The sequence below is a fragment of the Pinus tabuliformis genome, chromosome 5_1 (assembly GCF_031772625.1).
Source record: "Pinus tabuliformis cultivar Carrire ecotype Pingquan chromosome 5_1, CPIR1, whole genome shotgun sequence".
Classification (NCBI taxonomy): domain Eukaryota; kingdom Viridiplantae; phylum Streptophyta; class Pinopsida; order Pinales; family Pinaceae; genus Pinus; species Pinus tabuliformis.
This window is the reverse complement of record NC_142305.1, coordinates 826523074-826548544: the sequence shown is the minus strand read 5'-3', so window position 1 is coordinate 826548544 and position 25471 is coordinate 826523074. Positions and strand designations below refer to the sequence as shown.

Genomic DNA, 25471 nt, shown 5'->3' with positions numbered 1-25471 from the left:
TCGTCAATGAGTCGCAAACCAGAAAGAGAGGTTGTCTGCAGACTAGTTTCATACCAGGAAGACTTCTGGGCGGGAGTGCAGGAGGTGTGCGCTGTTACAGAACCTTTGGTAAAGGTTCTTCGGTTGGTTGATGGTGAGAAGCCCGCAATGGGCTATTTGTATGAAGCCATGGACAGGGCCAAAGAAGCCATTCGGTCCTACTATGATGATAAGGGAGATGATGGGTTTCAGAGACAACTCCTTCTATGGGAAGTCATTGATGAGCGATGGAACAACACACTCCATCGTCCCATTCATGCTGCTGGGCTTTTCCTGAACCCTGCATTTTCTTATGCATGTGGGTTTAATTTTGATGTTGAGGTCGTGGAAGGATTATTAACCTGTGTCCAGAAGATGGTGAGATCTCCAGAAGAACGTATGGAGATCTCTAAACAAATTGAGCAATATAAGTTGTCAGGTGGCACATTTGGCTTTGAGATGGCTGTCATTGATAGGACGATTAAAATGCCAGGTATTTTTTAGTTTGTAGTATGTACTTTGTAACTTTGTTTCAACTTTCAAATTTCATTGTTTCTTCAAATTCCATTTTTTTCTTATGTTTATTTAAAATTTTATTTGTAATTTTGTTGTAGACGCATGGTGGAAGATGTATGGTGGCAGAGTACCCCTTTTGCAAAATCTTGCCGTACGCATCCTCAGCCAAACATGCAGCTCCTCGGGATGTGAGCGCAATTGGAGTGTATTTGAAAAAATACACAACAAGAAGCGCAATAGGTTAACACTTAAACATTTAAAATATTGCAAATTTCCAAATAAATTTTTGAATTCATTAAAGTTTTAAACAATATTTTTTTTATAATATTAATTATTAATTATTATTTCATGAACTTTGTACAGGTTGGAGTCCCATAGACTTAATGACATGGTCTATGTCTACTACAATCTTCGATTGTGGGTGAGACAACTAGAGAAGAGTAAGACACCTGATACGGAAGCCATCTCATTGGATGGGATTGACACCACTGCTGAATGGAGGGTTGAGACCGAGAGGCCTCTCATGGATCCCACTGAGGATTGGTTAGTGCAGGATGAGGGGGAGGAGGAGGGGGAGGAGGAGCAGGAGCAGGAGGAGTTGGAGGAGCAGGAGGAGGAGGTGACACCGCCTACCCGGGCTACCCGGGCTACCACTACCACCAGTAGAGGACGTGGTCTCCGTCCACCTAAGCCTCCTGTAGCTGCTACTACTAGTTCTTCAGCTTCTAGAGCACGTCAGACTCCACTGCCATTTCCACCAGCACAGGCACCAGCTTCTACATCTAGAGGGAAAGAGAAAGCTGTGCCATTTTCTCGCAAGAGGGGCAGAGGAAATCAATAGGATTAGACTTTCATTTTATTGTATATGACATTATGACATGATGAGATACATTATCATATTTTTTGTTGATATTTTGAGGCTGAGTTGGACTTGGGACTCAGGACTTACTATTCAGGACATGATTCAATGTTATGTGTGATTTTAGCGCTAGAAATGATATTAAACATCTTATATATTAGTTTTTTTATCATATTTATGTGTCAATGTATTTATTTTATGTTGTAGATGGTTTAGATATTAAAAAAATTGAAAAAAAATGAATATTTTTGTGCCAAACGCTTTTTTCCCGCTTTTTTCCGCTTTTTTCCCGCTTTTGTCGATTTTTTCCGCTTTTTTCCCGGCGCCGATTAAATCCCGATCGCGCTTTGTGCAACATTGATTAGCAGGACATGCCGAGGTGTTATGTGAGCATGAGGTACAGGGGATGGTAGTCCTCATTGGCAAGAGAATGCCTAGGCTCCAGGCAGTATCCAGGTACATCATCAGGAGTTGGGATAGCAAGTTTCGTTGTGTGGTCTGGCAGGACCAAAGCAGTTTGTCATATACAAGACAAATTCTTGATGCTTGGTGCCCATCTATTGGATACATACAGGGGTCAAAGACGAGGCACAGAGGAGTCCTAGTAGCTAGTTGCATGTCACTACAGCAAGCAGTGAGGATTGGGAGTTGTGTACCTCTAGTATGGCTATGGGAACTAGGGATCCAGTTGTTTGGTGGGACACTCCATTTCTTAGTGAGTACGGTCAGGATAGTCGGTGATATGGTTCATTCTTAGACTGACATGTGGGGGATTGCCGTGGTCATCATATGACAAGGCAGGTTGTTGCCGAGGATTTGGAGCAACCATGGAGTGATAGGCTCTAGCATCGCTGAGTCGCTTGGGCAGGTTGGGCATAACCTTGATCATCACATATATTATGGCCGAGAGTTACAGGACAGGAGGCTCTGGTACGAGCATGTTGGGCAATCAGTCATGACCAGAGTGTTGCAGTGTCAACAAGACAGTTTCTTTGTCCAATGGGCATGGGACCTTGGCATCACCATACTTGACAATTCAGCTACCCTTAAAGATGAGTTGGTTTTGAAAGGGGGAGATCATTCCGTAATTCCAATGGATTTTAGTGCTTCGTTGTTGGCATGGGGGTTTAACCAGCATGGAGGGATGATCAGCATGAGGAGATCGGGCGAAGCTCATGCGGGTGAGGATTCATCTCAACCGAGGTTGGATTGTATCTTCAGGAGTCCACCCTTGGTGTGCATGAGATGGATGACTCAGTAGAGCAGTTGCACGACGACTTGATCAGGACTTTATATTATCATGATGCTCTACTTACTGACAGTATGCAGAGGGCTTTAGGTGCCTGTAGCAGGTTGGAGTGTGAGTGGAGCAGGGTGTGCTTCACGTTAATTAAGATGGCTTGGAACCCTGGTATCGAGGGACTCCTTCGTGATAGGATAGTGTTGGGGATAGGGATGACTCGGTGGCACATTTGGGACCCAGGTATCGTTTGCAGTAGCCATTTGGGTCAGTTGATAGAGAGAATGCTTATTTCGTCATTGCTTTAGGACAAGCAATTTTTGGCGGGGAGGACTGTAATACCCCCAATATTGTAAGCATGAGAATTTTTCCCAATTTTGGTGATGTTAATTAAAAGGGACAACTAGTATTTTGGAGAAAGGTGGCAAGTATTATTTTATTGCAGATTGGCGGCAAATTATTATTTATTAAAATGGTGGAAAAAGTAACTAAGTGGAAAATGGCCCCCACCAATAAAATAATATAAAAAAAATCTAGAAAGATGGAGAGAAAATATAAAAGGAGGGACTCATTTTGTGGACCATCTTTTGGCTATTACACTTCATATTTCATCTTCTCTTCGAGTTGTTTAGCACAAGGTAGAAAGTGTTGTTTAGCACCGGGAAGTCCAAGTGGAATTCCACCCTCATTTCGGAGAACTTCGAGTGTGTCCCTAGTGAGGCAATTTAGGAAGCTCAATTCAGAGCTTCCATTGGACATCATTGTAGGAGTTTATTCAGCAGTGCATTTTTCTTGGGCGCAAAGGTATTTTGTGGAGCACATTGTGGGAGCGAGAGTGGGTTAGAGGCTCTGAGATTTTGCAGGGATTTTTCTTATTGTTAGACCGAAGTTTGGACAGTGATTTGTCGAGCTAGATTGGAGGCTATTACCTGGGTCAATTTTTCTATCTTTTGGCAAGGGCGCAAAAGCTATTAACCAAGTGTTGTGCAGGGGTTTAGAGAAGTGGAGTCGGGAGAGATAAGGGTTGGAGATAGGAGGTATTTCTCAGTGGAGAATTTAGTCAGAGCTGGGAGAAATTTCCCATGGTAGATTTGGGCATAATTCAGTAGTATCAAAATTGTGGGGCGTTTTCTGGCCAGATTGGGCAATTCACACTTGTTGGGGGTCACCAGGGGTCGGTGGATTCAGCCCAAACCCTTTCTGGGTTTTTGTGGGTTTATTGAGAGGAGTCTCCGACTAATTTTACAAAATTTTCCAAGCGATATTTGGGCCCAAAATCCTCATTCTTATAGTAGGGTGAATTGCTGGTTAGCTGGGGAATTTGCACCATTTTGTGGGTTCCACTTTGGCTTGGAGATAGGCCAAACATTTTCTAGGTATTTTCGGGTTTGAGGAGAGGAGCTTGCGGCTACAATTTCAGAGCATCTGGGCATTATCAGTTTGGAGCCATTTTAGTAGTTGGGTCAACGAGATTTCACTTGGGGTTTTCATAGCTTGTATAGCAAGCTCAGGTTCCATTGTTCTTACTCATTATGTACTCAAATTCCCATTGATTAATAAATGGCTCAGTTATTCTGCTTATTTTCTACGACGTTCTGATTTGGGTGCTTGGACTTTAATTTTAATTGTCGTTCCTAGTTCATGTTTTTGGTATTTACTGTTATTTTCCATTTAGGAATATTACAGATTGCTAATAGTGAGATGCAACAGTTGAAATGCAACAAAAGATTATGCGATGCAACAAGTGACTAGTGAAATGCAGAGCAAAGAGATGAGAGAGACAGTTAGTAATCAGAAAAGGTTATCCTTGACTAGAGGGAAACCAAGAAACTAGGGTAATTTTTTTTGTGCTAGGGCTTCCTATAGCAAAATTCCTTTCTTTCCTAGTATAATAATAAAATTAATACAATTGCCAATTTTCCTTTTCCCTTTGCAGTGGTTAATAAAAACTTAAAATGTCATTCAATAGTTTGACTCCTTTTGCAAAATAATAATATAACATATTTCACAAATAATAGATTGTTCAACGATATTCAAACCCAACAATGTAAATTAAGAGCATGTAATCCAAATTCAACAACTAGAGTTTCACAGTGATGAAGCTTCGAATGCACACATAAAGCTACAGATCTGAATGATATAAAATCAACTGCCCTAACCAGCGATTACAGGGTCAAAAGAGACTTGGTTCTCAATAAACCTGTGGAACTTGTTCTACTACAGCCTCGATCTCCTTACTACAGATTTTCTTCACAGGTCGTGGTCAACTCAGCGAAAAGGGGTCGAGAGCAGATTTTTCAACATTTTTTACAGACGAGTCTCAAAATCTGATACAGAGCTCGCACAACTTAGAATTCGTGATCTTCCTCAGGAGATATGCAAATGGCCACGGTAAACACTCATTTGCTCCTTTTCTGAACTTCGCAGTACCTAATCCTTTATCAACGGCTTCAATCGTTCAATACAGAAGCCTTGCTTTCCTTCTAGTGGAAACTCTAAGCTAAAACAGACTTCACAATAAGTAAGGCACTACGTCCAAAACTCGCTCTTTTTTTAGAGGATATTTTGTAAGAGATGAAGGAACTCGTATGCCTCCTGGTTCCCAGGTGATATACCTTCACTGTGGAGATAATATGTCAATCCTAGAACAGGAATCAGCGACCTCGATGATATGCCTTTCAAATGGTTATTCATGTGCCCAAGATAAAGAATCGATATGCACAGAACACTCATTGCCTCCAAAAGTATTCCTATACCAGAATCAAGACCAATACCAACGGAGCTCACTATCCGAAAGAAATCTTGTGCCAAACAGAGAAAAAGAGAAAGATGTCTACTAGGGTGGAGTCTTTCACCATCAAAATTGACAGGAAGAAAAGGGGTCTTAAACCCTTAGAGCTAATGCTCAAGAAACAAATGAATTGATCCACACTTGATGCTCCAAAATGAATTCAACCTTCTTCTATTTATAGATTTCCTAGAGGGGTATCTTCTTCTTAAATGATTCAGTAAACTCTACTCCAAACCCCAATTTTGGGTTTCTTCGCCCAGTTCTCCCAAAACTCGCCCAAACATTAGGTATTTTGGGGTTTTCCCCTTTATGGGGGGACTATTGCCTACAGGTATTGATAGGTTATTTAGTCCTTCATTCATCCTCAATTTGTAGAGGACATTATAGCCCCCCTACCCGAAATTGCTTGCCCACGAGAAATTACACATTCGAGTGCTGCAAAATTCATTCTCCTTCACATGTCATGTCCTCCTCTGGTAGATTCTTCCATCTGAAAAGGTATTCTAGAAATACTCTCCCTCTTAACTTCTTTCACACAACCATGATTGTCTCTGAAATTAATTCTAGTTGTCCTTCTTCATCTAATGGCGGTAATTTGATGATGGTGGTATCTTGTTGCCCCACAGCGTTCTTAAGGCATGATACATGCAATGCATGATGGCTTTTGCAGTCACTCGGTAGTTGTAACTCATACGCTACTTCACCAATATTCGATGAACTTTATAGGGTCTGTAAAACCTGGGCTTTAGCTTTTCTGCACCACATTTCTTGACCGTGGACTGTCTATAGGGTTGTAATCTCAAGAAAATGAGGTCTCCTATCTCAAAGTTGTGTTCTGTTCGATGTTGGTTTGCATACATCTTTTGTCGATTTTTAGCAGCCTGTATGTTTTCCTTGAGTATTGAGGATGTCCTAACTCTCTTGTATCATGTCTTTAGCAATGGGTACTCTGTTGTCTCCAAAAACCCTATCGATAAAGGAGGGTGCATCATATCCATATAGCACTTGGAAGGGTGTCATCCTGATGGATAAATGATAGGTGTTATTGTACCAATGCTCCCCAAGGTACAAATATTTGACCCATGCTTTTGTTGACCCGTCACATAGTTAAAATACCCTTCAATCCACTTATTCACGATTTTTGTCTACCCATCTGTTTGTGGGTGACAACTAGTGTTAATCGTTAATTATGTTCCCATTAGTCTAAAGAGCTTCTACAAGAATGCACCCATAAACCTGTTGTCCTAATCGTTGACTCTATTTTTAGGCAGTTCATGGAGCCACCACCTGTGGATAGTATCCATAGGAGAAAATTTTCTCCTAGATGATCCTCAACCGGTAGCCAACAACCCCTTGCAGCCACCAGATAACTCGATGTGCCACTATCTCCGCCACTTGAGCCAGCTATGTGGTCCCTTACCCATCTGTTATGATCGTATGTTTGAAGGTGGGCCTCCCAACCCCGAAGGTATGACTTTCATTGGTGTAGTTGAGTAATTTTGGCTTACTTATCATGGACACTTTTAAGCATGGATTGGTGGGGGGATTAGGCAAGAAGAGTGGGCTAGGTGTGTACTCTTGTCTTCTCTGCCCGATATGGTGGTTAGCCTTGTATCCTAGTCCCGTGGAATCTCCTTTACTAGCTATTAGCTTTAGGGCTACAACTACATGGGAAATCCCGATTTTGGTTGCATGGTCCTGCTTCCGGACACCATATACATCACTCCCCTCTGCTCATTTTAACCCCATTTATCACTTTTCCCATCCGGGTCCACATGTGCCCACTGGGTCCACAAGGGGTTAGCCTCCCCCTCCCCTTATCCACACCTTGGGTCAAGCCTGGAACGATGCCCCAAGGTTGATGCTGCTAAAAAAAGGGAAAAAGCATAATTTGGCCACTCTCAACAGGAAATGTAGCACAAAATGAAAAAGATGGTCGGGACTTACAAATTTAACACATGGGCAAAATCAAAACATGAGCTCTACCGCTTATCTATGGCCATCACCCTGGTTCCTATGGGCCCTAGATGAGCCCCCTCCACATTAAGGAACCCATGATTGTCCCAACCCCTGGTGGGCAATGAACTGCCCCACCTTAAAGGGGGTATCTACTGTTATATCCTACACATCATGCTCTCATCCCATGTAACCTCGAGCAGTTATGAAGAAAAATCAATCAAAGGCAAAAGGCATATGAAGAAGGGTGGAAACACAAAGGTCGGGGTAACTTATATACCACGATTACTCCCTCCTACACTCATATACCCAAGTGTGTGCTTCCCCTATTATAGCTACCCTTGTACCATGGCATGTGGCATGGAGCCTTCCCCTAATCCCCACTCCATTCCATCATTATATCACATGCCACCTACCACTTGATGGATGGACCATGGATACGTCACCCCCTTTAGAAGTAGAAACCATCTAATAGTGTCTTTGGTTAATCCCTTTATTGAGCTTGGAGACACTTGTACATGCTAAAGCCGACTACGGAAGGGCATGCCACCATGAAACACTCGTTTGATTCCATGATTTGTAAACTCTTTTACTTGATTACCCTAATGCTTTGTTGTATTGGAATGCAAGGGGAAGAATTAAATCTTATGCAGGATTGCAGGTGGGTCTTCATTTGGGGTTTGGTCTCCCTATACGGGGTCCACGCCCTTCAGAAGGTCACATTGGCACTTGTCGAGTGAGCGTTGAGAGCCATGGGCCTCCACCATAGCAAACAGAACTTCATGGATCCCCAGCACCATTCATTGATTGTTCGTGTTCCACCGCTTAGATGAGGATGATGCACCTAGATCACCATGCCCAGTCAGATTCACAGTTGTACCATACACTTACAGACGTTCCAGGGCCCAGATGAGGATGTGTCTCACCATGGGAGACAAAGGGAGGGTTTATGTCATCATTCTAGCCCTTACAGATGGTTTACAGGCATTGTCGATCCACTTGGAGACCCATTGCCCCCACACCCACTTGGGGATGCCACATACTTGCTTGGATATCAAGGGTCAACCCCTTAATCACTGTGTTTGGAGCCTATTCTTTCAACTTGGCACACTTTGGACTCCAATAGACATTCTCAATGGCCCAACGACTCATTGTGTTTACTATTTTGCCCTCTTGAGAGGCTTATCATTCTATTTTGGAGCCACCTTGGTGTGTTTTTCACCAAGGCATATCATTATTGTACATTATTTTATTATTTGGGGCTAACTTAGGAAAATTAGGCCATTTGAATCCCCTATTGGATTGTATAAACAGATGAGAGGATGATTCATTTCTCTCATCATCACTTGGATTGCATTAGTATCTCTTGAGATTTTCACACTTGTTCTCTTGGACGAAATTTGGTTTCTTGATGCACTATGATGTTTGGATTTTCGCTATTGCCTTTGAACTTGCTATTTATGCGAAATTGATGAATGGATATGCTCTCTCTTGTAAGTAAAATTTTAATGCTATTTCGTTTTCTTACTTGTCTAATGCATGAGATATTTTATCATTGTTCTTCTATGGGCCATAAGTAATGTGAAATTCTTCTTAAAGCCTTGAATAATTGATATACTTCATGTCTTGTCATTGAGAGGGAGGGTGAATGTTCCTAGAGGCACCCTAATAGGTTAACAAGCCTTGAAACTTCATCTCTTTTGCAAGTTGAAGTATAAATATCTACTAACATAGTTCTTGCACTGGGAAAGGGCTAGCAAAGGTCAATTAGGGCTCCTTAGCATATGAAAATTCTCGATCTAGGTGTATCTTGACTCCATTATCCCAAAGAAACAAGGCATTGATCCTCGCTTTCCTTTGGTGATCAAAATAACCCTTCTTTTCTTCCCTTCTCCCAATTCTACGCCTAACCGTAGAAGGCCTCCTAGGGCATCACACGAAATCATTTATAGCCATCAAAAAACCTTGAAAATTTGGTCTAAAACTACATTAGGGCCTTCTCAAGGGGTCCTCCAATTTTGAGCTTAATCCGACGTTGGAATCCTGAGATATTGCGAGCCCTAGCTCGAAGATCATTCTTCTCCCTAGGTCCCTTTGGGTTAGTGTCTTCATTTGGATCATTGCATTTAAACTCCAAGAGAAAATTATTCCTTTAATCCTATTCTCCTCCCAAACCTGGTCAGGCCCATCTATTGATGATCAACCCCACACCCTTGACCTAGTTTGGGTCCACTTGGGTTTTTTGTGGTCCCGCAACTTTGTGACTCAAATCCCACAAGGATTACATAGAAACCTTTCTCTTTAAGGATTCTTAGCTCTAGGATACCTCTTGTCAAAGGATATTCTCCATACCTAGGTCTAAGTGTCCCCTCAGCCCTTCTAAGAGAGCCCATCACCTTGCTTCAAAAGCAAGTAAGCCATTTATCTGAGCCTCTCTTGTGAATAGGCTTCAGGAATCACTCCTTATCCCATCATTGATATATCCATCCTTGTGATTCCTCTCATACTGGGTCTCCTCCCATCGGTGAAAGTTCGTAAAGAGCACGGAGCTTTTGCTGAGGTGACAGTGGGTTATTGCTCCATTGTTGTCACTTGACCTAGCAATTACTCTATAAGATTCCCTCCTTGGACCCCTGCTAGTTTAAGCGATAACATTTTTGGTGCCATTGCCGAGGACCCGAGACGTGTGTCTTGTTCCCCATACGACAATATCGATATATCATTTTTGGCAACTCCATTGGAAGAACCAAGCCCTAGTTCTTCATTGAGCTTTAAGGTCAATGCTTGTAATGTGAAGCAAGCATTTGTCAAGGCAATTTCATTCACCCTAGCGACTCCCATGTCATTAAATGCCCAACAACATGTTGGCCACATATATTCTTGCCCTAGACATGACAGGGACCCCGTAATATCCCACATCAAAGTGCATGAAGAACATGCCAATGTTCGATGGGGATCCACATTCCACAACCAATCACATTGCAAGGTTCATAAGGTATGTTTCAAGGAAAAATATAACTCAACCTTGTGACCAAATGGAATTGTTTGTCCTATCCATTGCCCCAAATACCAATTGGCTTGAGTCATGTGAGCCTAAAAGCATTTCTTCTCTCTCAATGTTGGTTGTGCACTTCCTCTTGCATGAAGGGCCGAATTTGCAAACTAATGAAGACATATGCCAAATGTTGGAGGTGGCTTTTCGGGAGGAGGAAGTTATTGAATATGGTTATATGCTTGAGGAAGAATGTCCTGATCCTTCTCCAAATTATCAAGATCAAGTTATTGATGCATACCTTGAGGATTGTGTCGAAAAAGAGACTCATGAATTGGAAAGCATGTCCTCTGAGGATGATGAAGAAGATCTGGACCCCAAGAGCCTCCAGGTGTTGCAAGAAAGGATGATGGAATATGAAGAATCTTGCAAGCAACTTGTGGCTACATATAACTCTAAAGATGTTTTCTCCCACTTATTTGAGCAGTTGGAAAGGCTCTATAATATGAAATGTGAACATAACAAGAACTCTACCGATGCCCTTCTCCTTGAAGTATTATATCAAACTCATGCAGCAAAAGCCTTAAATAGCATTCCTTGAGAAAAGATGAAAGAGGAAGAGTCCTCCCCTCTTAACAAAAAAGGGATTGAATTGGAGTTTTGCCAACATCAAATGCATAGTGAAGAATGGGATGATTCTGAGGGAGATCATGATCATCAAATGGATGAATAATTTATGAGTGATTTTTGGGTTGTTGATTGGGAATTGGGTATGAAGGCCCAATGATGTCTCAAATCGGTAAAAATGAACCCAAGGAAGAAGAAAATGCTCCATTGCTTCCGATTAGCAATATTGGTACTTGTGAAGCCCTTCCTAATGATTGGAAATGTCTATTCTTTATGTTCCAAGATGACGACAATCCGACCAAAGGAGATCTTTCCACCATTAAGGATAATTCCAATAGCACTTGTGCGAAAGGAATTGAGGAAGATGCTTCCTTTAGCCATGCCACCGATAAAGGGTTTGATTCCATGATTTGTAAGCTTTGTTACTCAATTACTCCAATGATTAGTTGTATTGGAAGGCAAGGGGACGCATTGGATCTTATGCAGGATTGCAGGTGGGTCTCCATTTGGGGTTTGGTCTCCTTATACGGGGTCCAAGCCCTCCAGAGGGTCACATTGGCACTTGTAGGGTGAGCGTTGAGAGCCATGGGCCTCCACCATAGCAGAGAGCACTTCATGGATCCCCAACACCATTCATTGATTTCTCGTGTTCCACCTTTTGGATGAGGATGATGCACCTGGATCACCACGCCTAGTCAACTTCACAGTTGTACCATACACTTGGCAAACGTTCTAGGGCCCAAATGAAGATGTGTCTCACCATGGGAGACAAAGGGAGGGCTTATGTCATCATTCTAGCCCTTACAAACAGTTTACTGACATTGTCGATTGTTAAAATTGGCAACTAGGGCCAAATTCCACCTTGGGACAGCTCATATGATGGAGATGATTATTGCAATTGATTCCTCTTTTCAAGAGGTCCAAGTTTGATATAAAGATCATCTCATTCGGACAAGCAAAAGAGTGATTTTGAATTTATTCTCTTACATGTACAGATTGTTCAAGTCAGCCTCAGCTTAGTGTAAGCCCAAGAAGCCCAATAGATCTGTCTCTTCACCCACATAAAAGTGTATAAATAGAAGAGACCTCACACCTCATTTGGACATCACACTCACACATTCTTCTCTCTCTTCATCAGATTGGTTCGTACAAGTTGGGCATCTTCTCTCTCTCACACACATGCGGCTAAGAAGACAGAATTTCTAAGCTAAAACAAAACTTAATTTCAAAGTGTTTGACCAGCGTTGACCAAGGTTGTTTTAACTTTTGACTGAATTTGACTGTGGTTTTGGATGCAAAATTTTGATTTCTCTAGGCCGCATTCTCTGGCACAGAAATCGAGGTGTTTGGCACTGCTTATAGAACATTGAAGTAAATTGTGTTAAGCATAGAACATACCATTGTTATCTAAAATTAACATGGTATCAGAGCTAAAGTGAAGACAAAGCCCAAGCAAGAGTGAGAAAAGCAATCACCAAGGAAAGCTATTGGACAAGAATTTGAAGCTAGCCTCAATGACAACTACATCATACTTCAAATCCGAGAACAAGCTTAAGGGCAAATCCGACTATCATGCATGGAAGATGTCTCTGGATTTGACTTTGGAAGAAATGATGCTATGGACTATGTCAAAGGAAGAGTGGAGAAGCCTCCTTCAAATGCACCCGCTACTACAAAAAACAAAGTACAAAAAAGGTGAGGTAAAAGCTAAGAAAATTATTGTTGATTCTATTCACAAGCCCTTGGTTGCCTATAGTTTTGATTTGGAAACATAAAGAGATGTATGACAAACTAGTTGGGATGTTCAAAGTAAATAATGCAAATCAAGTTTTATTTCTCAACAACAAGCTGAAAGACATCAAGATGGATAGAGGAGAGTCCATTCAATCCTACTTCATGAGGATCACCAAAATCAAGAATGATCTCCTTTCTATTGGAGAAGTTGTTGGTGACAGGGAGCTCACTCTTATTGCACTTGGAGGCCTTATAAGAACATGGAATGAGTTTAACACTACCATCCTCAACAATGACAGGATTCCAGGATTTGATGAATTATTGGCTAGATGCAGTCAAGAAGAAATCAAGATGATGGTAAGAGATAAGCCCTCAAATGGAAATAATCCTACCGCTTTCTCCGCTCATGCTAAAAGAAAGAACAATGTTGGTCCAAGAAGACAAGGTCAACGGTTTAAGCTGGGATTCAAAGAAGGAAGAAAAGGGAGATGCTTCAATTGCAACAGGTTTGGCCACTTTGCTAGAGAATGTCCTTACAAGAAGGATACTCCAAGAGATGATAACAACAACAACTACAAAGGCAATGGAAATCAAAGGAACAACAGGTTCAACAACAAAGGAAAGAGGAATACTCCCGCTGCTCGATATGGAAATGGTCGTTCTCCCAAGAAGTCGAGAAACTCCAAGTATGAAGAAACTAATATTGTAGATAAGCAAAAAGAATTTTATCTTATTTCTGCCCTCACCACCGCCTCTCCTTCGGATACATTGGATCATTGGTTGATTGATAGTGGTGCCTCAAGGCACTTCACTGGATACAAGGAAGCCCTCTCAAACTTGGTTGAAAAGAAGACAAATATAGAGATCATACTTGGGGACAATGCTACCTACCCCTTGAAAGGGATTGGGATTGTCACTCTTCACTTAAATCAAGGTCAAACCCTTCATCTACAAAAAGTATTGTATGTACTTGATTTGAAAAAGAAACTGCTCTCTATTTCTGCGATGGAAGATAAAGGTTTAAAGGTGACATTCGTTGATGGGAAGGTTCGTGTTTGGCAAAGGAACCTAAAAGATGCATTCACACTTAGATTTAGGGTTGAAGGTCTCTATTAGGTTGGAGGAAGTCCTTTAAGAGCAATGACTTGTGATAATTCTCTTCAATCTGAATTATGGCACCGAAAATTTACTCACCTTCATTACAAAGCCTTACCTAATGTAAGGAAGATGGTCACAAGTATGCCCAAATTCGACTTAGATCATGAAGGAGTTTGTCAGGGTTGTGTAACTGGAAAACATACAAGGGGACCATTCCCCTCAAGTGAAAGTCAAACTATCGATATTCTTCAATTGGTCCATTCTGATCTATCAGGTATGTGGCCCGTAACATCTTTAGAGAGATACTTGTACTATGCATTTTTTGTGGATGACTTTTCTTGCAAAACATTGAGCTATTTCTTGAAGAAGAAGGACGAAGTGTTCAAATGGTTCCGCTCTTTCAAAGCCTTGGTCGAGAATCAAACAGGGAAGAAGTTCAAAATATTGAGGACTGATAATGGAACCAAATATGAGTCAAATGAATTCAATGACTATTGTGGAGAGGTTGGCATTAAGAGGGAGACCACTAATACATATAATCATGAGCAAAATGGAGTTGCCGAAAGGAAGAATAGAACTATCATAGAAGCCACCCATGCCATGCTTCATGACCAAGGCCTACCAAAGTTCTTATGGGGAGAAGATGCCAACACTGTTGTGTATGTTCAAAATAGATGCCCACATCAAGCAGTGGACTTCAAGACACCTGAAGAAGTTTTCACCGATAAGAAACCTGATGTTTCTCATTTTAGAATTTTGGTTGTCCCGTATATTTTCATGTGTCGAAAGAGAAAAGAAACAAATTAGATGCATCTGGGAAGAACGGAACGTTTGTGGGCTACAGTGAAACTTCGAAGGCAGAATATGAATGATAAACATTAGATTGCATCTATTATTCACAATGATACATATATATAGTACATTGGTGTGACCCTTGGATTCATATTCCAAGTGGTCCCTTGGACTCCGGTGGTTGTTCATATTCCACACCTACCCATAGAGGATTAGGTGTCCAACATTCCCCCCCTTAATCCGAAGGGGTATGTATGAGTCCAAGAAGAGAGTTGTGATACAAAATGTGCAAAAAATGCATGACATCACTAGGCTAAATGTGCTCTCTGAACTATTGGTATAAGGGGGGTGATTTAGGGATAACCACCAACAATGGAACGCTTAGTGCAGTTCCCGAAACTCTTCGAAATCTAGCATGAAGTTGAGGTCTTCTGCTAGAGGAAGTGCTCCTAATGTTTTGAAGAGGGAAGCCTTCAACCTTGAAAGGGAGGTCTCAACCTGTGATGGTTTAAGGATGACCACCAACTCTAGAATGCTTAATGCAATTCCTGGAACTCTTCCAAAACTGGCAAGAAGCTGAAGTCTTCTACTAGAGGAAGTGTCCCCAATTCTTTGAAGAGGCATCACCAACTGAAGGCATGCTCAGGGGCATTTTTGTCTCTGGCTACAACTCTGAATCTGGTATGGCAGATTGTGGCTCAAGCTCGCTAGATGTGGCTTTGAAGCTTGTAGATGACCATCACTTCCCCCCTGTCAAATACAAGGTGAGATGATGGAGAAATTCTTAAAGCACATTGCATACATTCAATTTAACTGATTACTGAGCTCTGCCAAAAAGGCCCAGGTTACTCGGTGAAATAAAAACCTCAAATGAAGTGCATAAATGCTCCTATTTGAGCACGATTAGCTCATTCCGGACAAAACTGCAAAGATATTAGCTAAAATGCCCTAACAGAATACTATAAAAAAACCTTAGTTGACCAAATATCGTTAAGCTGACCTCGCCAATCTCGCAATGCGATACAAGGAGCTTAATGCAACCCCAAAGCCGCCATTTCTTTAAGAAATTCGAAATACAGAGGATGGAGCGACAATTATCTATGCTAAGTGACAATATAAAAGCAACGAATGTGAATTCTAAGGAACCATGACGGAGGAGCAGCGTCAAATCCTTGAATAGGAAAGTGGGGCACTGGAAATGAGTTAAACAGCAGCCACACCATATACTAGAGTCTCCAACGAACATTACAAGGACGACCAACGCAAAGAGCAGTCAACACACAGTCATCCAGTTGTCTAATGAACAGATGGACTTCAAAACACAGAAATGAAACATTTGTTTTCCAAGACCAACGCATACACAATTAATTGTTGTCCAACTTCTCCATACATTGCACAGAACAACATATTCCAATGCATACATTGATAGTTACACAAGTCGGCGATGTCGAGGCATTATCAGCATTTTGTCATTAGATTTAAAACCAATACATCGGCTCCATTAAGCAATGGCAACATAGACTGCTCACTTCAATATACACCATACGCTCTCACAAAGACGTTTTGTATTTCTTGATTGGCGTAAGGGGATAGAGCTGCAACACCGACAGAACTGATGGGCAAAGGGAATATTTTCAGGTGGCAGGACTGGGTGGTGCGTCAAGTGCGCAGAGAGTGTTATGTCTAAAATACACCATGCTTAAGGAATTTGTGAAGAAATGGTCAGATCAGAAAGGTAACGAGCATAATAGCAGAGCTCTTAGTACACGAAAGACCACAAAACAAGCAGACAATGTATGGCAGCGATTCTGATGAGCAGAGGCCAGATTGACACGCAGAGAAAGGCCACACACACATAGTGACTCACACTTGAGCAGGGCACGAATTCTCCCACTTTGATACCATGTTAGACACATACATGGAGAAGGCAGAATATGAAGTATAAACATTAGATTGCATCTACTATTCACAATGATACATATATATAGTACATTGGTGTGACCCTTGGATTCATATTCCAAGTGGTCTCTAGCACTCTGGTGGTTGTTCATATTCCACACCTACCCATGGAGGATTAGGTGGCCAACATGGTCAAAGAGAAGTGGAAATAAGTCATGATGTCACTTTCGATAAAGATTTTGCCCTTGGGAAAGTCCGAGATCTTCCTATCCCTAGTAAGGACAATGATGAAGATGCAGGAAAGCAGGATGAATCTCTGACAAATGATCCGATGTCCAATGTTGAAGGTCCGATGGATCCCATTGATCCACCTCCTAGTGAGCCCTCTACTTCAAGAAAAAGACCTTTGTGGCTCAAAGATACTCTTGAAGATGTTGAGAGACATGTTGCACCAAGGGGGACATTTCGTGAAAGCAAGAAGTCGAACAGGTACCAAGGGTACTTAGCTGCTATGAGTACCATAGTTCAATCTGAGCCATGTACATTCGAAGAAGTTATGAAGCACCAAGTTTGGAAGGATGTGATGAACGAGGAATATGAATTGATCATGAAGAATGATGTCTAGGATGTGGTTCCTAGACCCAAGGACAAGTCAGTGATCACTTCAAAATGGCTTTACAAAATCAAACATGAAGCTGATGGGAGTGCTGAAAAGTTCAAGGCCAGGTTCATTACTCAAGGCTTCTCTCAAAAGGAAGGAGTAGACTATGATGAGAAATTTGCATCGGTTGCCTGATATACCACTATTCGTTCGATCATAGCCCTTGCTGCCTCTCAAGGATGGAGCCTACACCAAATGGATATCAAAACTGCTTTCTTGCATGGCTCACTTAAGGAGGAAGTCTATGTAGAACATCCCGAGGGGTTCGAACATCAAGATCGTAAGACACATGTATGCAAGTTGAAGAAAGCCCTCTATGGGTTGAAGCAAGCCCCTAGCGCTTGGTATGAGAGGATAGAAAGCTATCTTATGAAGATGGGATTTACAAGGAGCGATCCTAACCCAAACCTATACTTAAAGGTTGAAAAGGACATGCCTCTCATTCTAGTCCTTTATGTGGATGATCTCTTTCTAACAAGTGATGACCCTCTTATTTATCAATGCAAGAGGGAGTTGGCTTCTGAATTCGAGATGAAGGACCTAGGACTGATGCACTACGTCCTAGGGCTGGAGTTCTGGCAAAAGCTAGGTGAGATTATCCTTTCTCAAGGAAAATACATTGGGATGTTGCTTGAGAGATGTGGGATGGTGGATTGCAACTCTGTGTCTACTCCAATGGAACTCAACTTCAAGAAGCTATGTGGAAGAGTTGTTGGGCCTGGATTAGCGAACCCTTCTGAGTGTCGACGACTTGTGGGGGCCCTGATGTTCTTGGTAAACTCTTGTCCTGACATATGCTTCGTTGTGAACACATTGAGTCAATTTATGGTCGAGCCTCATCACATTCATTGGATTGCTGCTAAAAATCTCTTGAGATATCTCCGGGCCAAAATCCACTATGGACTGAGATACACTACCGGGAATTTGAGGCTGCATGGATATACAAATGTTGACTGGGCTGGCAGTGTGGTGGATCGTAAGAGCACGTCTGGGTGTTGATTCTCTTTGGGGTTTGCTTCAATATCTTAGATGAGCAGAAAGCAAAAATCGGTTGCTTTAAGCACCGCCGAGGCGGAATACATTGCTGTGAGTATGGCCCGTTGTGAAGTTGTTTGGTTGAGGAAGCTCTTCAGTGAGATATTTGAGCACGTGCTAGATACCACTATGATCTTCTGCGACAACCAGAGTGGGATTCATCTTTTAGAGAATCTCGTGTTCCACGACCGCTCCAAGCACATTGATATCAAGTACCACTTTATCCGAGATATGGTACAACGGGGAGCAATAAGGCTCCAGCACATCAGGACGAATGAGCAGGTCGCAGACATTCTCACAAATGTTTGGGGAAGGTCAAATTCTTAACCTTCCGAGAGAGACTTGGAATCGTGGAAAGACCCTCCTATGAGGGTCCCGCATGAGTTGGACACTGACCTCTAGGAGCTCCTGGGGGCTTGGGGTACTTCTTGGCTCTATGAGCGACCATAGGGTGAGTGGTTCACCTTCCCCTAGCAGTGCGCTTGTACAGGGTGAGTGGTTCACCTTCCCCTGTGATACCCCATGATGATTGACATGTGTGTAGGGTGAGTGGTTCACCTTCCCCTACGATTGCGGACACATGTATGTAGGGTGAGTGGTTCACCTTCCCCCACGATTGAAATATGCATAAGATGAGTGGTTCACCTTCTCTTATGGCATATGAGCAGAATGAGTGGTTCACCTTCTCTTGTCGATGCCCCAGCATACATCCTACCCATGGAGTCTAGGACTCATGGGAAGTACCTCTCATCTAGCCAATGAGTTGGGAAAAGTGGTTAGGGACCATAGCACTACAGAAGGACGCATTGTGTACTACCTTACTCCCTATGACTAGGATGCATGGTGTTCAACAACTTGATCTACGATCAAGAACTGGATTTTGTCAGTGGAGAGTGGTAAGGTCTTGTGACTCACTCTCGATCACTTCTTCTTCATTATTACTTCATGGTTTAGCAGAAAAGAGCAGTGATGACAGTATGGCATGTTGGTGACAGATGGATTGACAAGTGGAATTCTCCCTAATTGAGAGGGAGTGTTAAAATTGGAAACTTGGGCCAAATTCCACCTTGGATGGAGATGATTATTGCATTGGATTTCTCTTTTCAAAATGTCCAAGTCTGATATAAAGATCATCTCATTCGAACAAGCAGAAGTGTGATTTTGAATTTATTCTCTCACATGTACAAATTGTTCAAGTCGGCCTCAGCTTAATGTAGGCTCAAAAAGCCCAATAGATATGTCTCTTCACCCAAAAAAAGTGTATAAATAGAAGAGGCCTCACACCTCATTTGGACATCATTCACACACACATTCTTCTCTCTCTTCATCAAATTGGTTCATACAGCTTGGGCATCTTCTCTCTCTCTCTCTCTCTCACACGTGTGGCTAGGAGGATAGAATTTATGGGCTAAAACAAAACCGAATTTCAAATTGTTTGAACAACGTTGACCAAGGCTATTTTGACCAAATTTGAATGTCGTTTTGGAGGCAAAATTTTGATTTCTCTAGACCGCATTCTATGGCACAGAAATCGAGGTGTTTGAGACTATTTGACCAACATTGACCGCAGGGTTGTTTGACCACAGTTTGACCAGTGTTCAAGGGACTGTTTTCGGTTGACTTTGACCCTTAATGGAGACCGAATTGATCTGCCTTTGACCAAGCTTCAAAGGAGGACTTTTGCTGTTGATTTGACTAGCGTTGACTTTTTGGTTAGGGCTGAAGTTTGTTGCAGTGGACTACAAAATTTGACAGCGTTGATTTGACTTTGTATTGGGCTAGTCTATTTGAATTTTGTACTCTCTCTCTCTCTGTTGAACTATTGAATAATAATAAGAAGATTTGATCAAAGGGTTTTCCCCACATTGGGGATTTTCCCTAGCATCTGCCACATTTGGTGTCCTCTTGTCTTGGCTTATCTTCTGCATTGTTTTTATGTTCTATCTACATTTACTGTCAATGTGATTAATGGTTGATGTGATTGCTACTGGAAATAATTGGAAATTGTTATTAGGTTGCTAAGGAACATTGAAGTAAATTGTGCTAAGCATATGAAATACCATTGTTATCTAAAATTAACATCGATCCACTTGGAGACCCGTGAGGATGTCATTGTGCCCCCACACCCACTTGGGGCACCACATGTGACTTGCTTGGATATCAAGGGGCCAACCCCTTGATCACTGTGTTTGGAGCTTATTCTCTCAACTTGGCACACTTTGGACTCCACTAGGCCTTCTCAATGGCCCAATGACTCATCATGTTTACTATTTTGCCCTCTTGAGAGGCTTATCTTTCTATTTTGGAGCTATCTTGGTGGGCTTGTCACCAAGGCATATCATTATTGTACATTATTTTATTATTTGGGGCTAAATTAGGCAAATTAGGCCATTTGAATCCCCTATTGGATTGTATAAATAGATGAGAGGATGATTCATTTCTCTCATCATCACTTGGATTGGATTAGTATCTCTTGAGATTTTCGCACTTGTTCTCTTGGACGAAATTTGGAGTTTCTTGATGCACTATGATGTTTGGATTTTCGCTATTGTCTTTGGAGATTCTATTTATGCGAAATTGATGAATGGATATACTCTCTCTCTCTTGTAAGTAAAATTTAATGCTATTTCATTTTCTTACTTGTCTAATGCATGAGATATTTTATCATTGTTCTTGTATGGGCCATAAGTAATGCGAAATTCTTCTTAAAGCCTTGAATAATTGATATATTGCATGTGTTGTCATTGAGAGGTAGGGTCAATGTTCTTAGAGGCACCCTAATAGGTTAAAAAGCCTTGAGACTTCATCTCTTTTGCAAGCCAAAGTATAAATCTCTAATGACCTAGTTGTTGCACTTGGAAAGGGCTAGCAAAAGTCAATTAGGGCTCCTTAGCATATGAAAAATCTCAATCTAGGTGTATCTTGACTCCATTAGCCCAAAGAGACAAGGCATTAATCATCGCTTTCCTTTGCTGATCAAAATAACCTTTATTTTCTTCCCTTCTCCCAATTCTAGGCCTAACCCTAGAAGGCCTCCTAGGGCATCACAGGAAATCATTTGTAGCCATCAAAAACCCTTGAAATTCGATCTAAAACTGCGTTTGTGTCTTTTCAAGGGGCCCTCCAATTTTGAGCTCAAATTGACGGTGGAATCTCAAGATATTGCAAGCCATAGCTCGAAGATCATTCTTTTCCCTAGGTCCCTTTGGGTTAGTGTCTTCATTTGGATCATTGCATTTAAACTCCAAGAGAAAATTATTCCTTTAATCCTATTCACCTCCCAAACCTAGTCAGCTCCATCTATTGATGATCAACCCCACACCCTTGACTTAGTTTGGGTCCACTTGGGTTCTTTGTGTTCCCCCAACTTTGTGACTCAAATCCCACAAGGATTACATAAAAACCTTTCTCTTTAAGGATTCTTAGCTCTAGGATACCTCTTGTCAAGGGATATTCTCCTTACCTAGGTCTAAGTGTCCCCTAAGCCCTTCTAAGAGAGCCCGTCGACTTGCTTCAAAAGCAAGTCATTTATCTGAGCCTCTCTTGTGAACAAGCTTTAGGAATCACTCCTTATCCCATCATTGATCTATCCATCCTTGCGATTCCTCTCATATCGGGTCTCCTCCCATCGATGAAAGTCCTTAAAGAGCAGGGAGCTTTAGCTAAGGGCACAGTGGGCTATTGCTCCGTTGTTGCCACTAGACCTAGTAGTTGCTCTATAAGATTCCCTCCTTGGACCCCTACTAATTTGAGCGATAACAAGAGCCTAAAGACTTCTTTGAAGAAAGTTATGCTACTTGTTTGGCCGAGTAGTCAGCTGAAATTGCAAAATGTGCAAATTTTGTTAGTATGTCCACCACGGTATAGATACAATCTTTGCCTTGTGTCTTGGGTAGCCCTGTCATGAAGTCCATTGAGATGCTATCACATTTTTATTCTGGAATTGGTAGAGGTTGGAGCAGCCCTGTAGGATGTGTGCTCGACCTTTTCTATTGGTATGTCACACATTTCTTGATGTATTTAATCACATCTTCCTTGAGACCTTTCCATGAAAATCGTTCCCTAATCTATCGGTAGGTTTTGAAGAACCCCTGATGTCCAACTGATGGAACGTCATGCATAAACTACAAAATCTTCTCCTTGAGGGAAAATTCGGGAACTAGGTATATCTTGTCTTTGTAGTAAATTACGTCATCGATTATTTTGTACTTGTCATCTTGGATGAGTTTGTCGATTAGTGCACATGCAAACTAATTCTTGGCACATTTTGCTGAGAGACGAGCCTTTCAAGCTTCTATGAGTACTATGAGGGAATATTGTTCCAGTTTCCTAGAAAGTGCATCGACCACAACATTCATTTCACTTTTACATAATATCAAAACCATAGGCTTGAACTTTACTTACCCACTTCTGATGTTGTTTGTTCAGGTCTTTTTGCTCCAAGAAATGACATAAATTGTTGTGGTTTGTCCTAACTACAAACTTGTTTCCCACCAAATATGTTAGAAAATTAGAAAGGTAGAAAGATTTTCTTATCCTTGATAATTACTTGTGATGTTTCTTATTATTACGATTCTTTATATCTTATTTCCTTTAGTTCATCAAGCAATTACCAACACAGCAGCACATAAAAACAATAGACACCAGATGTAGGCACTAAGCTAGGGCAAAGCCCCCCTCGAGGGGAAAACCCAATCAAAAAATTCTTCCTTTCAATAGTATTCTTTGAGACTCTTCACTCTAGACCCAGACAAGACCTTCGATCCACACCAAGTCAGCCTCCCAGAATTTCGACCCCTTTCCAACAACTTCGACTAGGCAGCAGCTTCCAACAACAGAAAAACTTGGAAGACTTTGATCTCCCAATCCAAGACATGAAACAAAGAGAGGAAGGCACCAAAATTTAGATTTTCCCTTTCTCCTTAGACTTCCCCAAACTCGCATTCACTTTGGCTTCCCGGCAACAAACTTCGCACTTTTCCCAGCTACTAGAGATATCGAACTTCTTGTGAGTGACTGATTCTCCAAATGACTTCGATGTGCTTGTATTTATAGGCTCCATGTGAGGTCGAATAGGGTCCTTAGACCAACTTGATATTCTTCTAGGCCGACATGGTGTAGAGGATACATAAATAATATTTGACTCAATACTTAACCGTTTTACATGATTCAAAAGCCCAAGAAGGGTCTCTTTAAAAGTACAATGACTCTATTGACTCATAATAAATCCTAGAAGTCCTCAATGGGGACTTTGACTTAAAACATGGTGATCCAAGCATGAAACCCATGCTTTAATAAGTCACAATAATAATAATAATAAATTCTTTTCTTTATTCTTTTGACAAGTACATTACATGATGACTCAAATACATTAAATGAAGACCAAACCTAGTTACATTTTCCAACACTCCTTTTTAACTAGGGAGGTATTCCTAATGTACAAATACAATGGAAGATCTCAAACCATATGAACCATGAAGAACTTTAGGCACCATAATGCCATGGACTAGATTCCTGACCAGGGCAATCTATCTAAGTGGTCTTTCAACAATTTAGGCACCTCAATGCCACAGACTAGATTGCTAACCAGGGCAATCTATCCATATGGGAATAAGATGGACTCAAGCTTTCAACCCCTTTAGGTACCATCAAGCTTACTTGCTAACCATCAACCCAGAAATCCAGGTGTGTCGAAGCTCAATGACCAACGCCACCTTTCCAACTTCGAGACCTAAACATCAACACAAAGTGTCGGCCGGATGTCCTCCCAAGCTCACAAAGCCTCAACACCCCTTGATACAACAGATCAAGGATGACCCATCTCTCCCAATCAAACTGATTGGTAACCAGCATGCTATCAAAATCTTCAAGAGATTCACTTGTACAAACACAACCCCAATCAATAATATACTTTCATATGTACATAATCAAATACAAACCTCTGGGGTCGTTCTAAATGTTGCTTCTCAACTTAGTAGGACTATCAACCGAATCTTTGACAGAAGATTCCTCAATTATATGCTTTCCTACTTCTCATGCAGCAACATATCCTTCGAAATTCATTCTTCAATCAAAACCAAGCTATGCCCTCCCTCTCAACCCGGGAGCATCTTACTATCCGGAATCCATGTTAATCTTAGGGAGATCTCTTCTATTCATGCTTCCTCAGGGAGATCAGCTTCTTCTTTTCGACATCAGAGAATATTTCATGGCTTCCAACCATTTCATCGGAGTTATTATCATCCTCATTGAAGATTGTGTACCTACACAACTTAGATAGGATGTACAACCAAATCTATAGAAGCATGAAGTTAGCCATATCAGAATCACAGAAACATTTCAACTTTAACATATCAGATACCCAAACTTAATTATAAACAAGAGACATATACTCTTCAACATCTTGCTAGGGACTTTCTCATAAACCCTAGACTACAACTTTTCATTCTATCTAGGGTTTCAATGTTTTTTTCAAAGGTATGACATACCCTACTACAACATACAGCAAACCCTAGAATCAATTCAAATATAAAGCATCTCACAACCTTTCAAAATTCATATGTTAGACTTTCCACTAGGGTTTCATACAAATCCTAGATTTCATACAAAAGAATCAATCAAAGTCAATCACAGCTTAGTCATGAACATGACCAACTTCCACTAGGGTTAGTTGTAGACCCTAGATTTCCAATCAACCATCAATCCCAACCAAAACTCAGATTTCAACAATCTTACACAAATCTCAAATTATCATATTGTCATCATACATCAGAGATTTTTCTTCGACTAAGGTTCAACTCCAAAACCCTAGAATTCCATTTCCACAATCTCAACAATCATTAAATAGACCTCAGAATCACTAGGGTTTAGCTACAAAACCCTATATTTCCAAATATCGTCATTCTAGAATCTCATATAAGGACTAATATTAAATCCTAAGACTTATGACCATCAGTAACTAGGTCAACCCATGTATCTAGGAATTTATTGCCATGAATAAGCATATCATATGTCCGACAACATTAATACATTAGACATATATTGACCTAGACCAAGCTAGGGTTAAAACCAAAAGGACATATCTAGGGTTTCATCATCATGTAAAAGGCATTTCATATCATGTGTTAGTCAAACCCAACTTCACAAAATATCCATAAGAGTTAGACATATAACAAACTTGATTAGACTAGGGTTTGATCAGAGAAACATACACATACCAAGGAAATCATTTCTAAGATAGTATAAGGGTCTGA

General features: G+C 41.2%; 2 protein-coding genes across 4 annotated transcripts in view; one reads left to right on the top strand and one right to left on the bottom strand.

Moving 5' to 3' along the window:
- Positions 1-25471, bottom strand: part of LOC149167457 (uncharacterized) — a 344481-nt gene that overhangs the window by 281835 nt on the left and 37175 nt on the right. The gene's annotated exons all lie outside the window — the stretch shown is intronic.
- On the top strand, positions 450-1609 carry LOC149167458 (uncharacterized). The gene is made up of 2 exons (XM_089432999.1): positions 450-774; positions 898-1609. Exons 1-2 carry the CDS (start codon positions 647-649, stop codon positions 1373-1375), a joined length of 606 nt encoding a protein of 201 aa, XP_089289125.1. The 5' UTR covers positions 450-646; the 3' UTR covers positions 1376-1609.

Excerpts from the sequence above, each read along its gene's own strand:
- LOC149167458 (XM_089432999.1), top strand. The coding sequence starts at position 647 with ATGTATGGTGGCAGAGTACCCCTTTTGCAAAATCTTGCCGTACGCATC. Across the intron at positions 775-897 it reads CACAACAAGAAGCGCAATAG|GTTGGAGTCCCATAGACTTA; the intron begins GTTAACACTTAA and ends AACTTTGTACAG.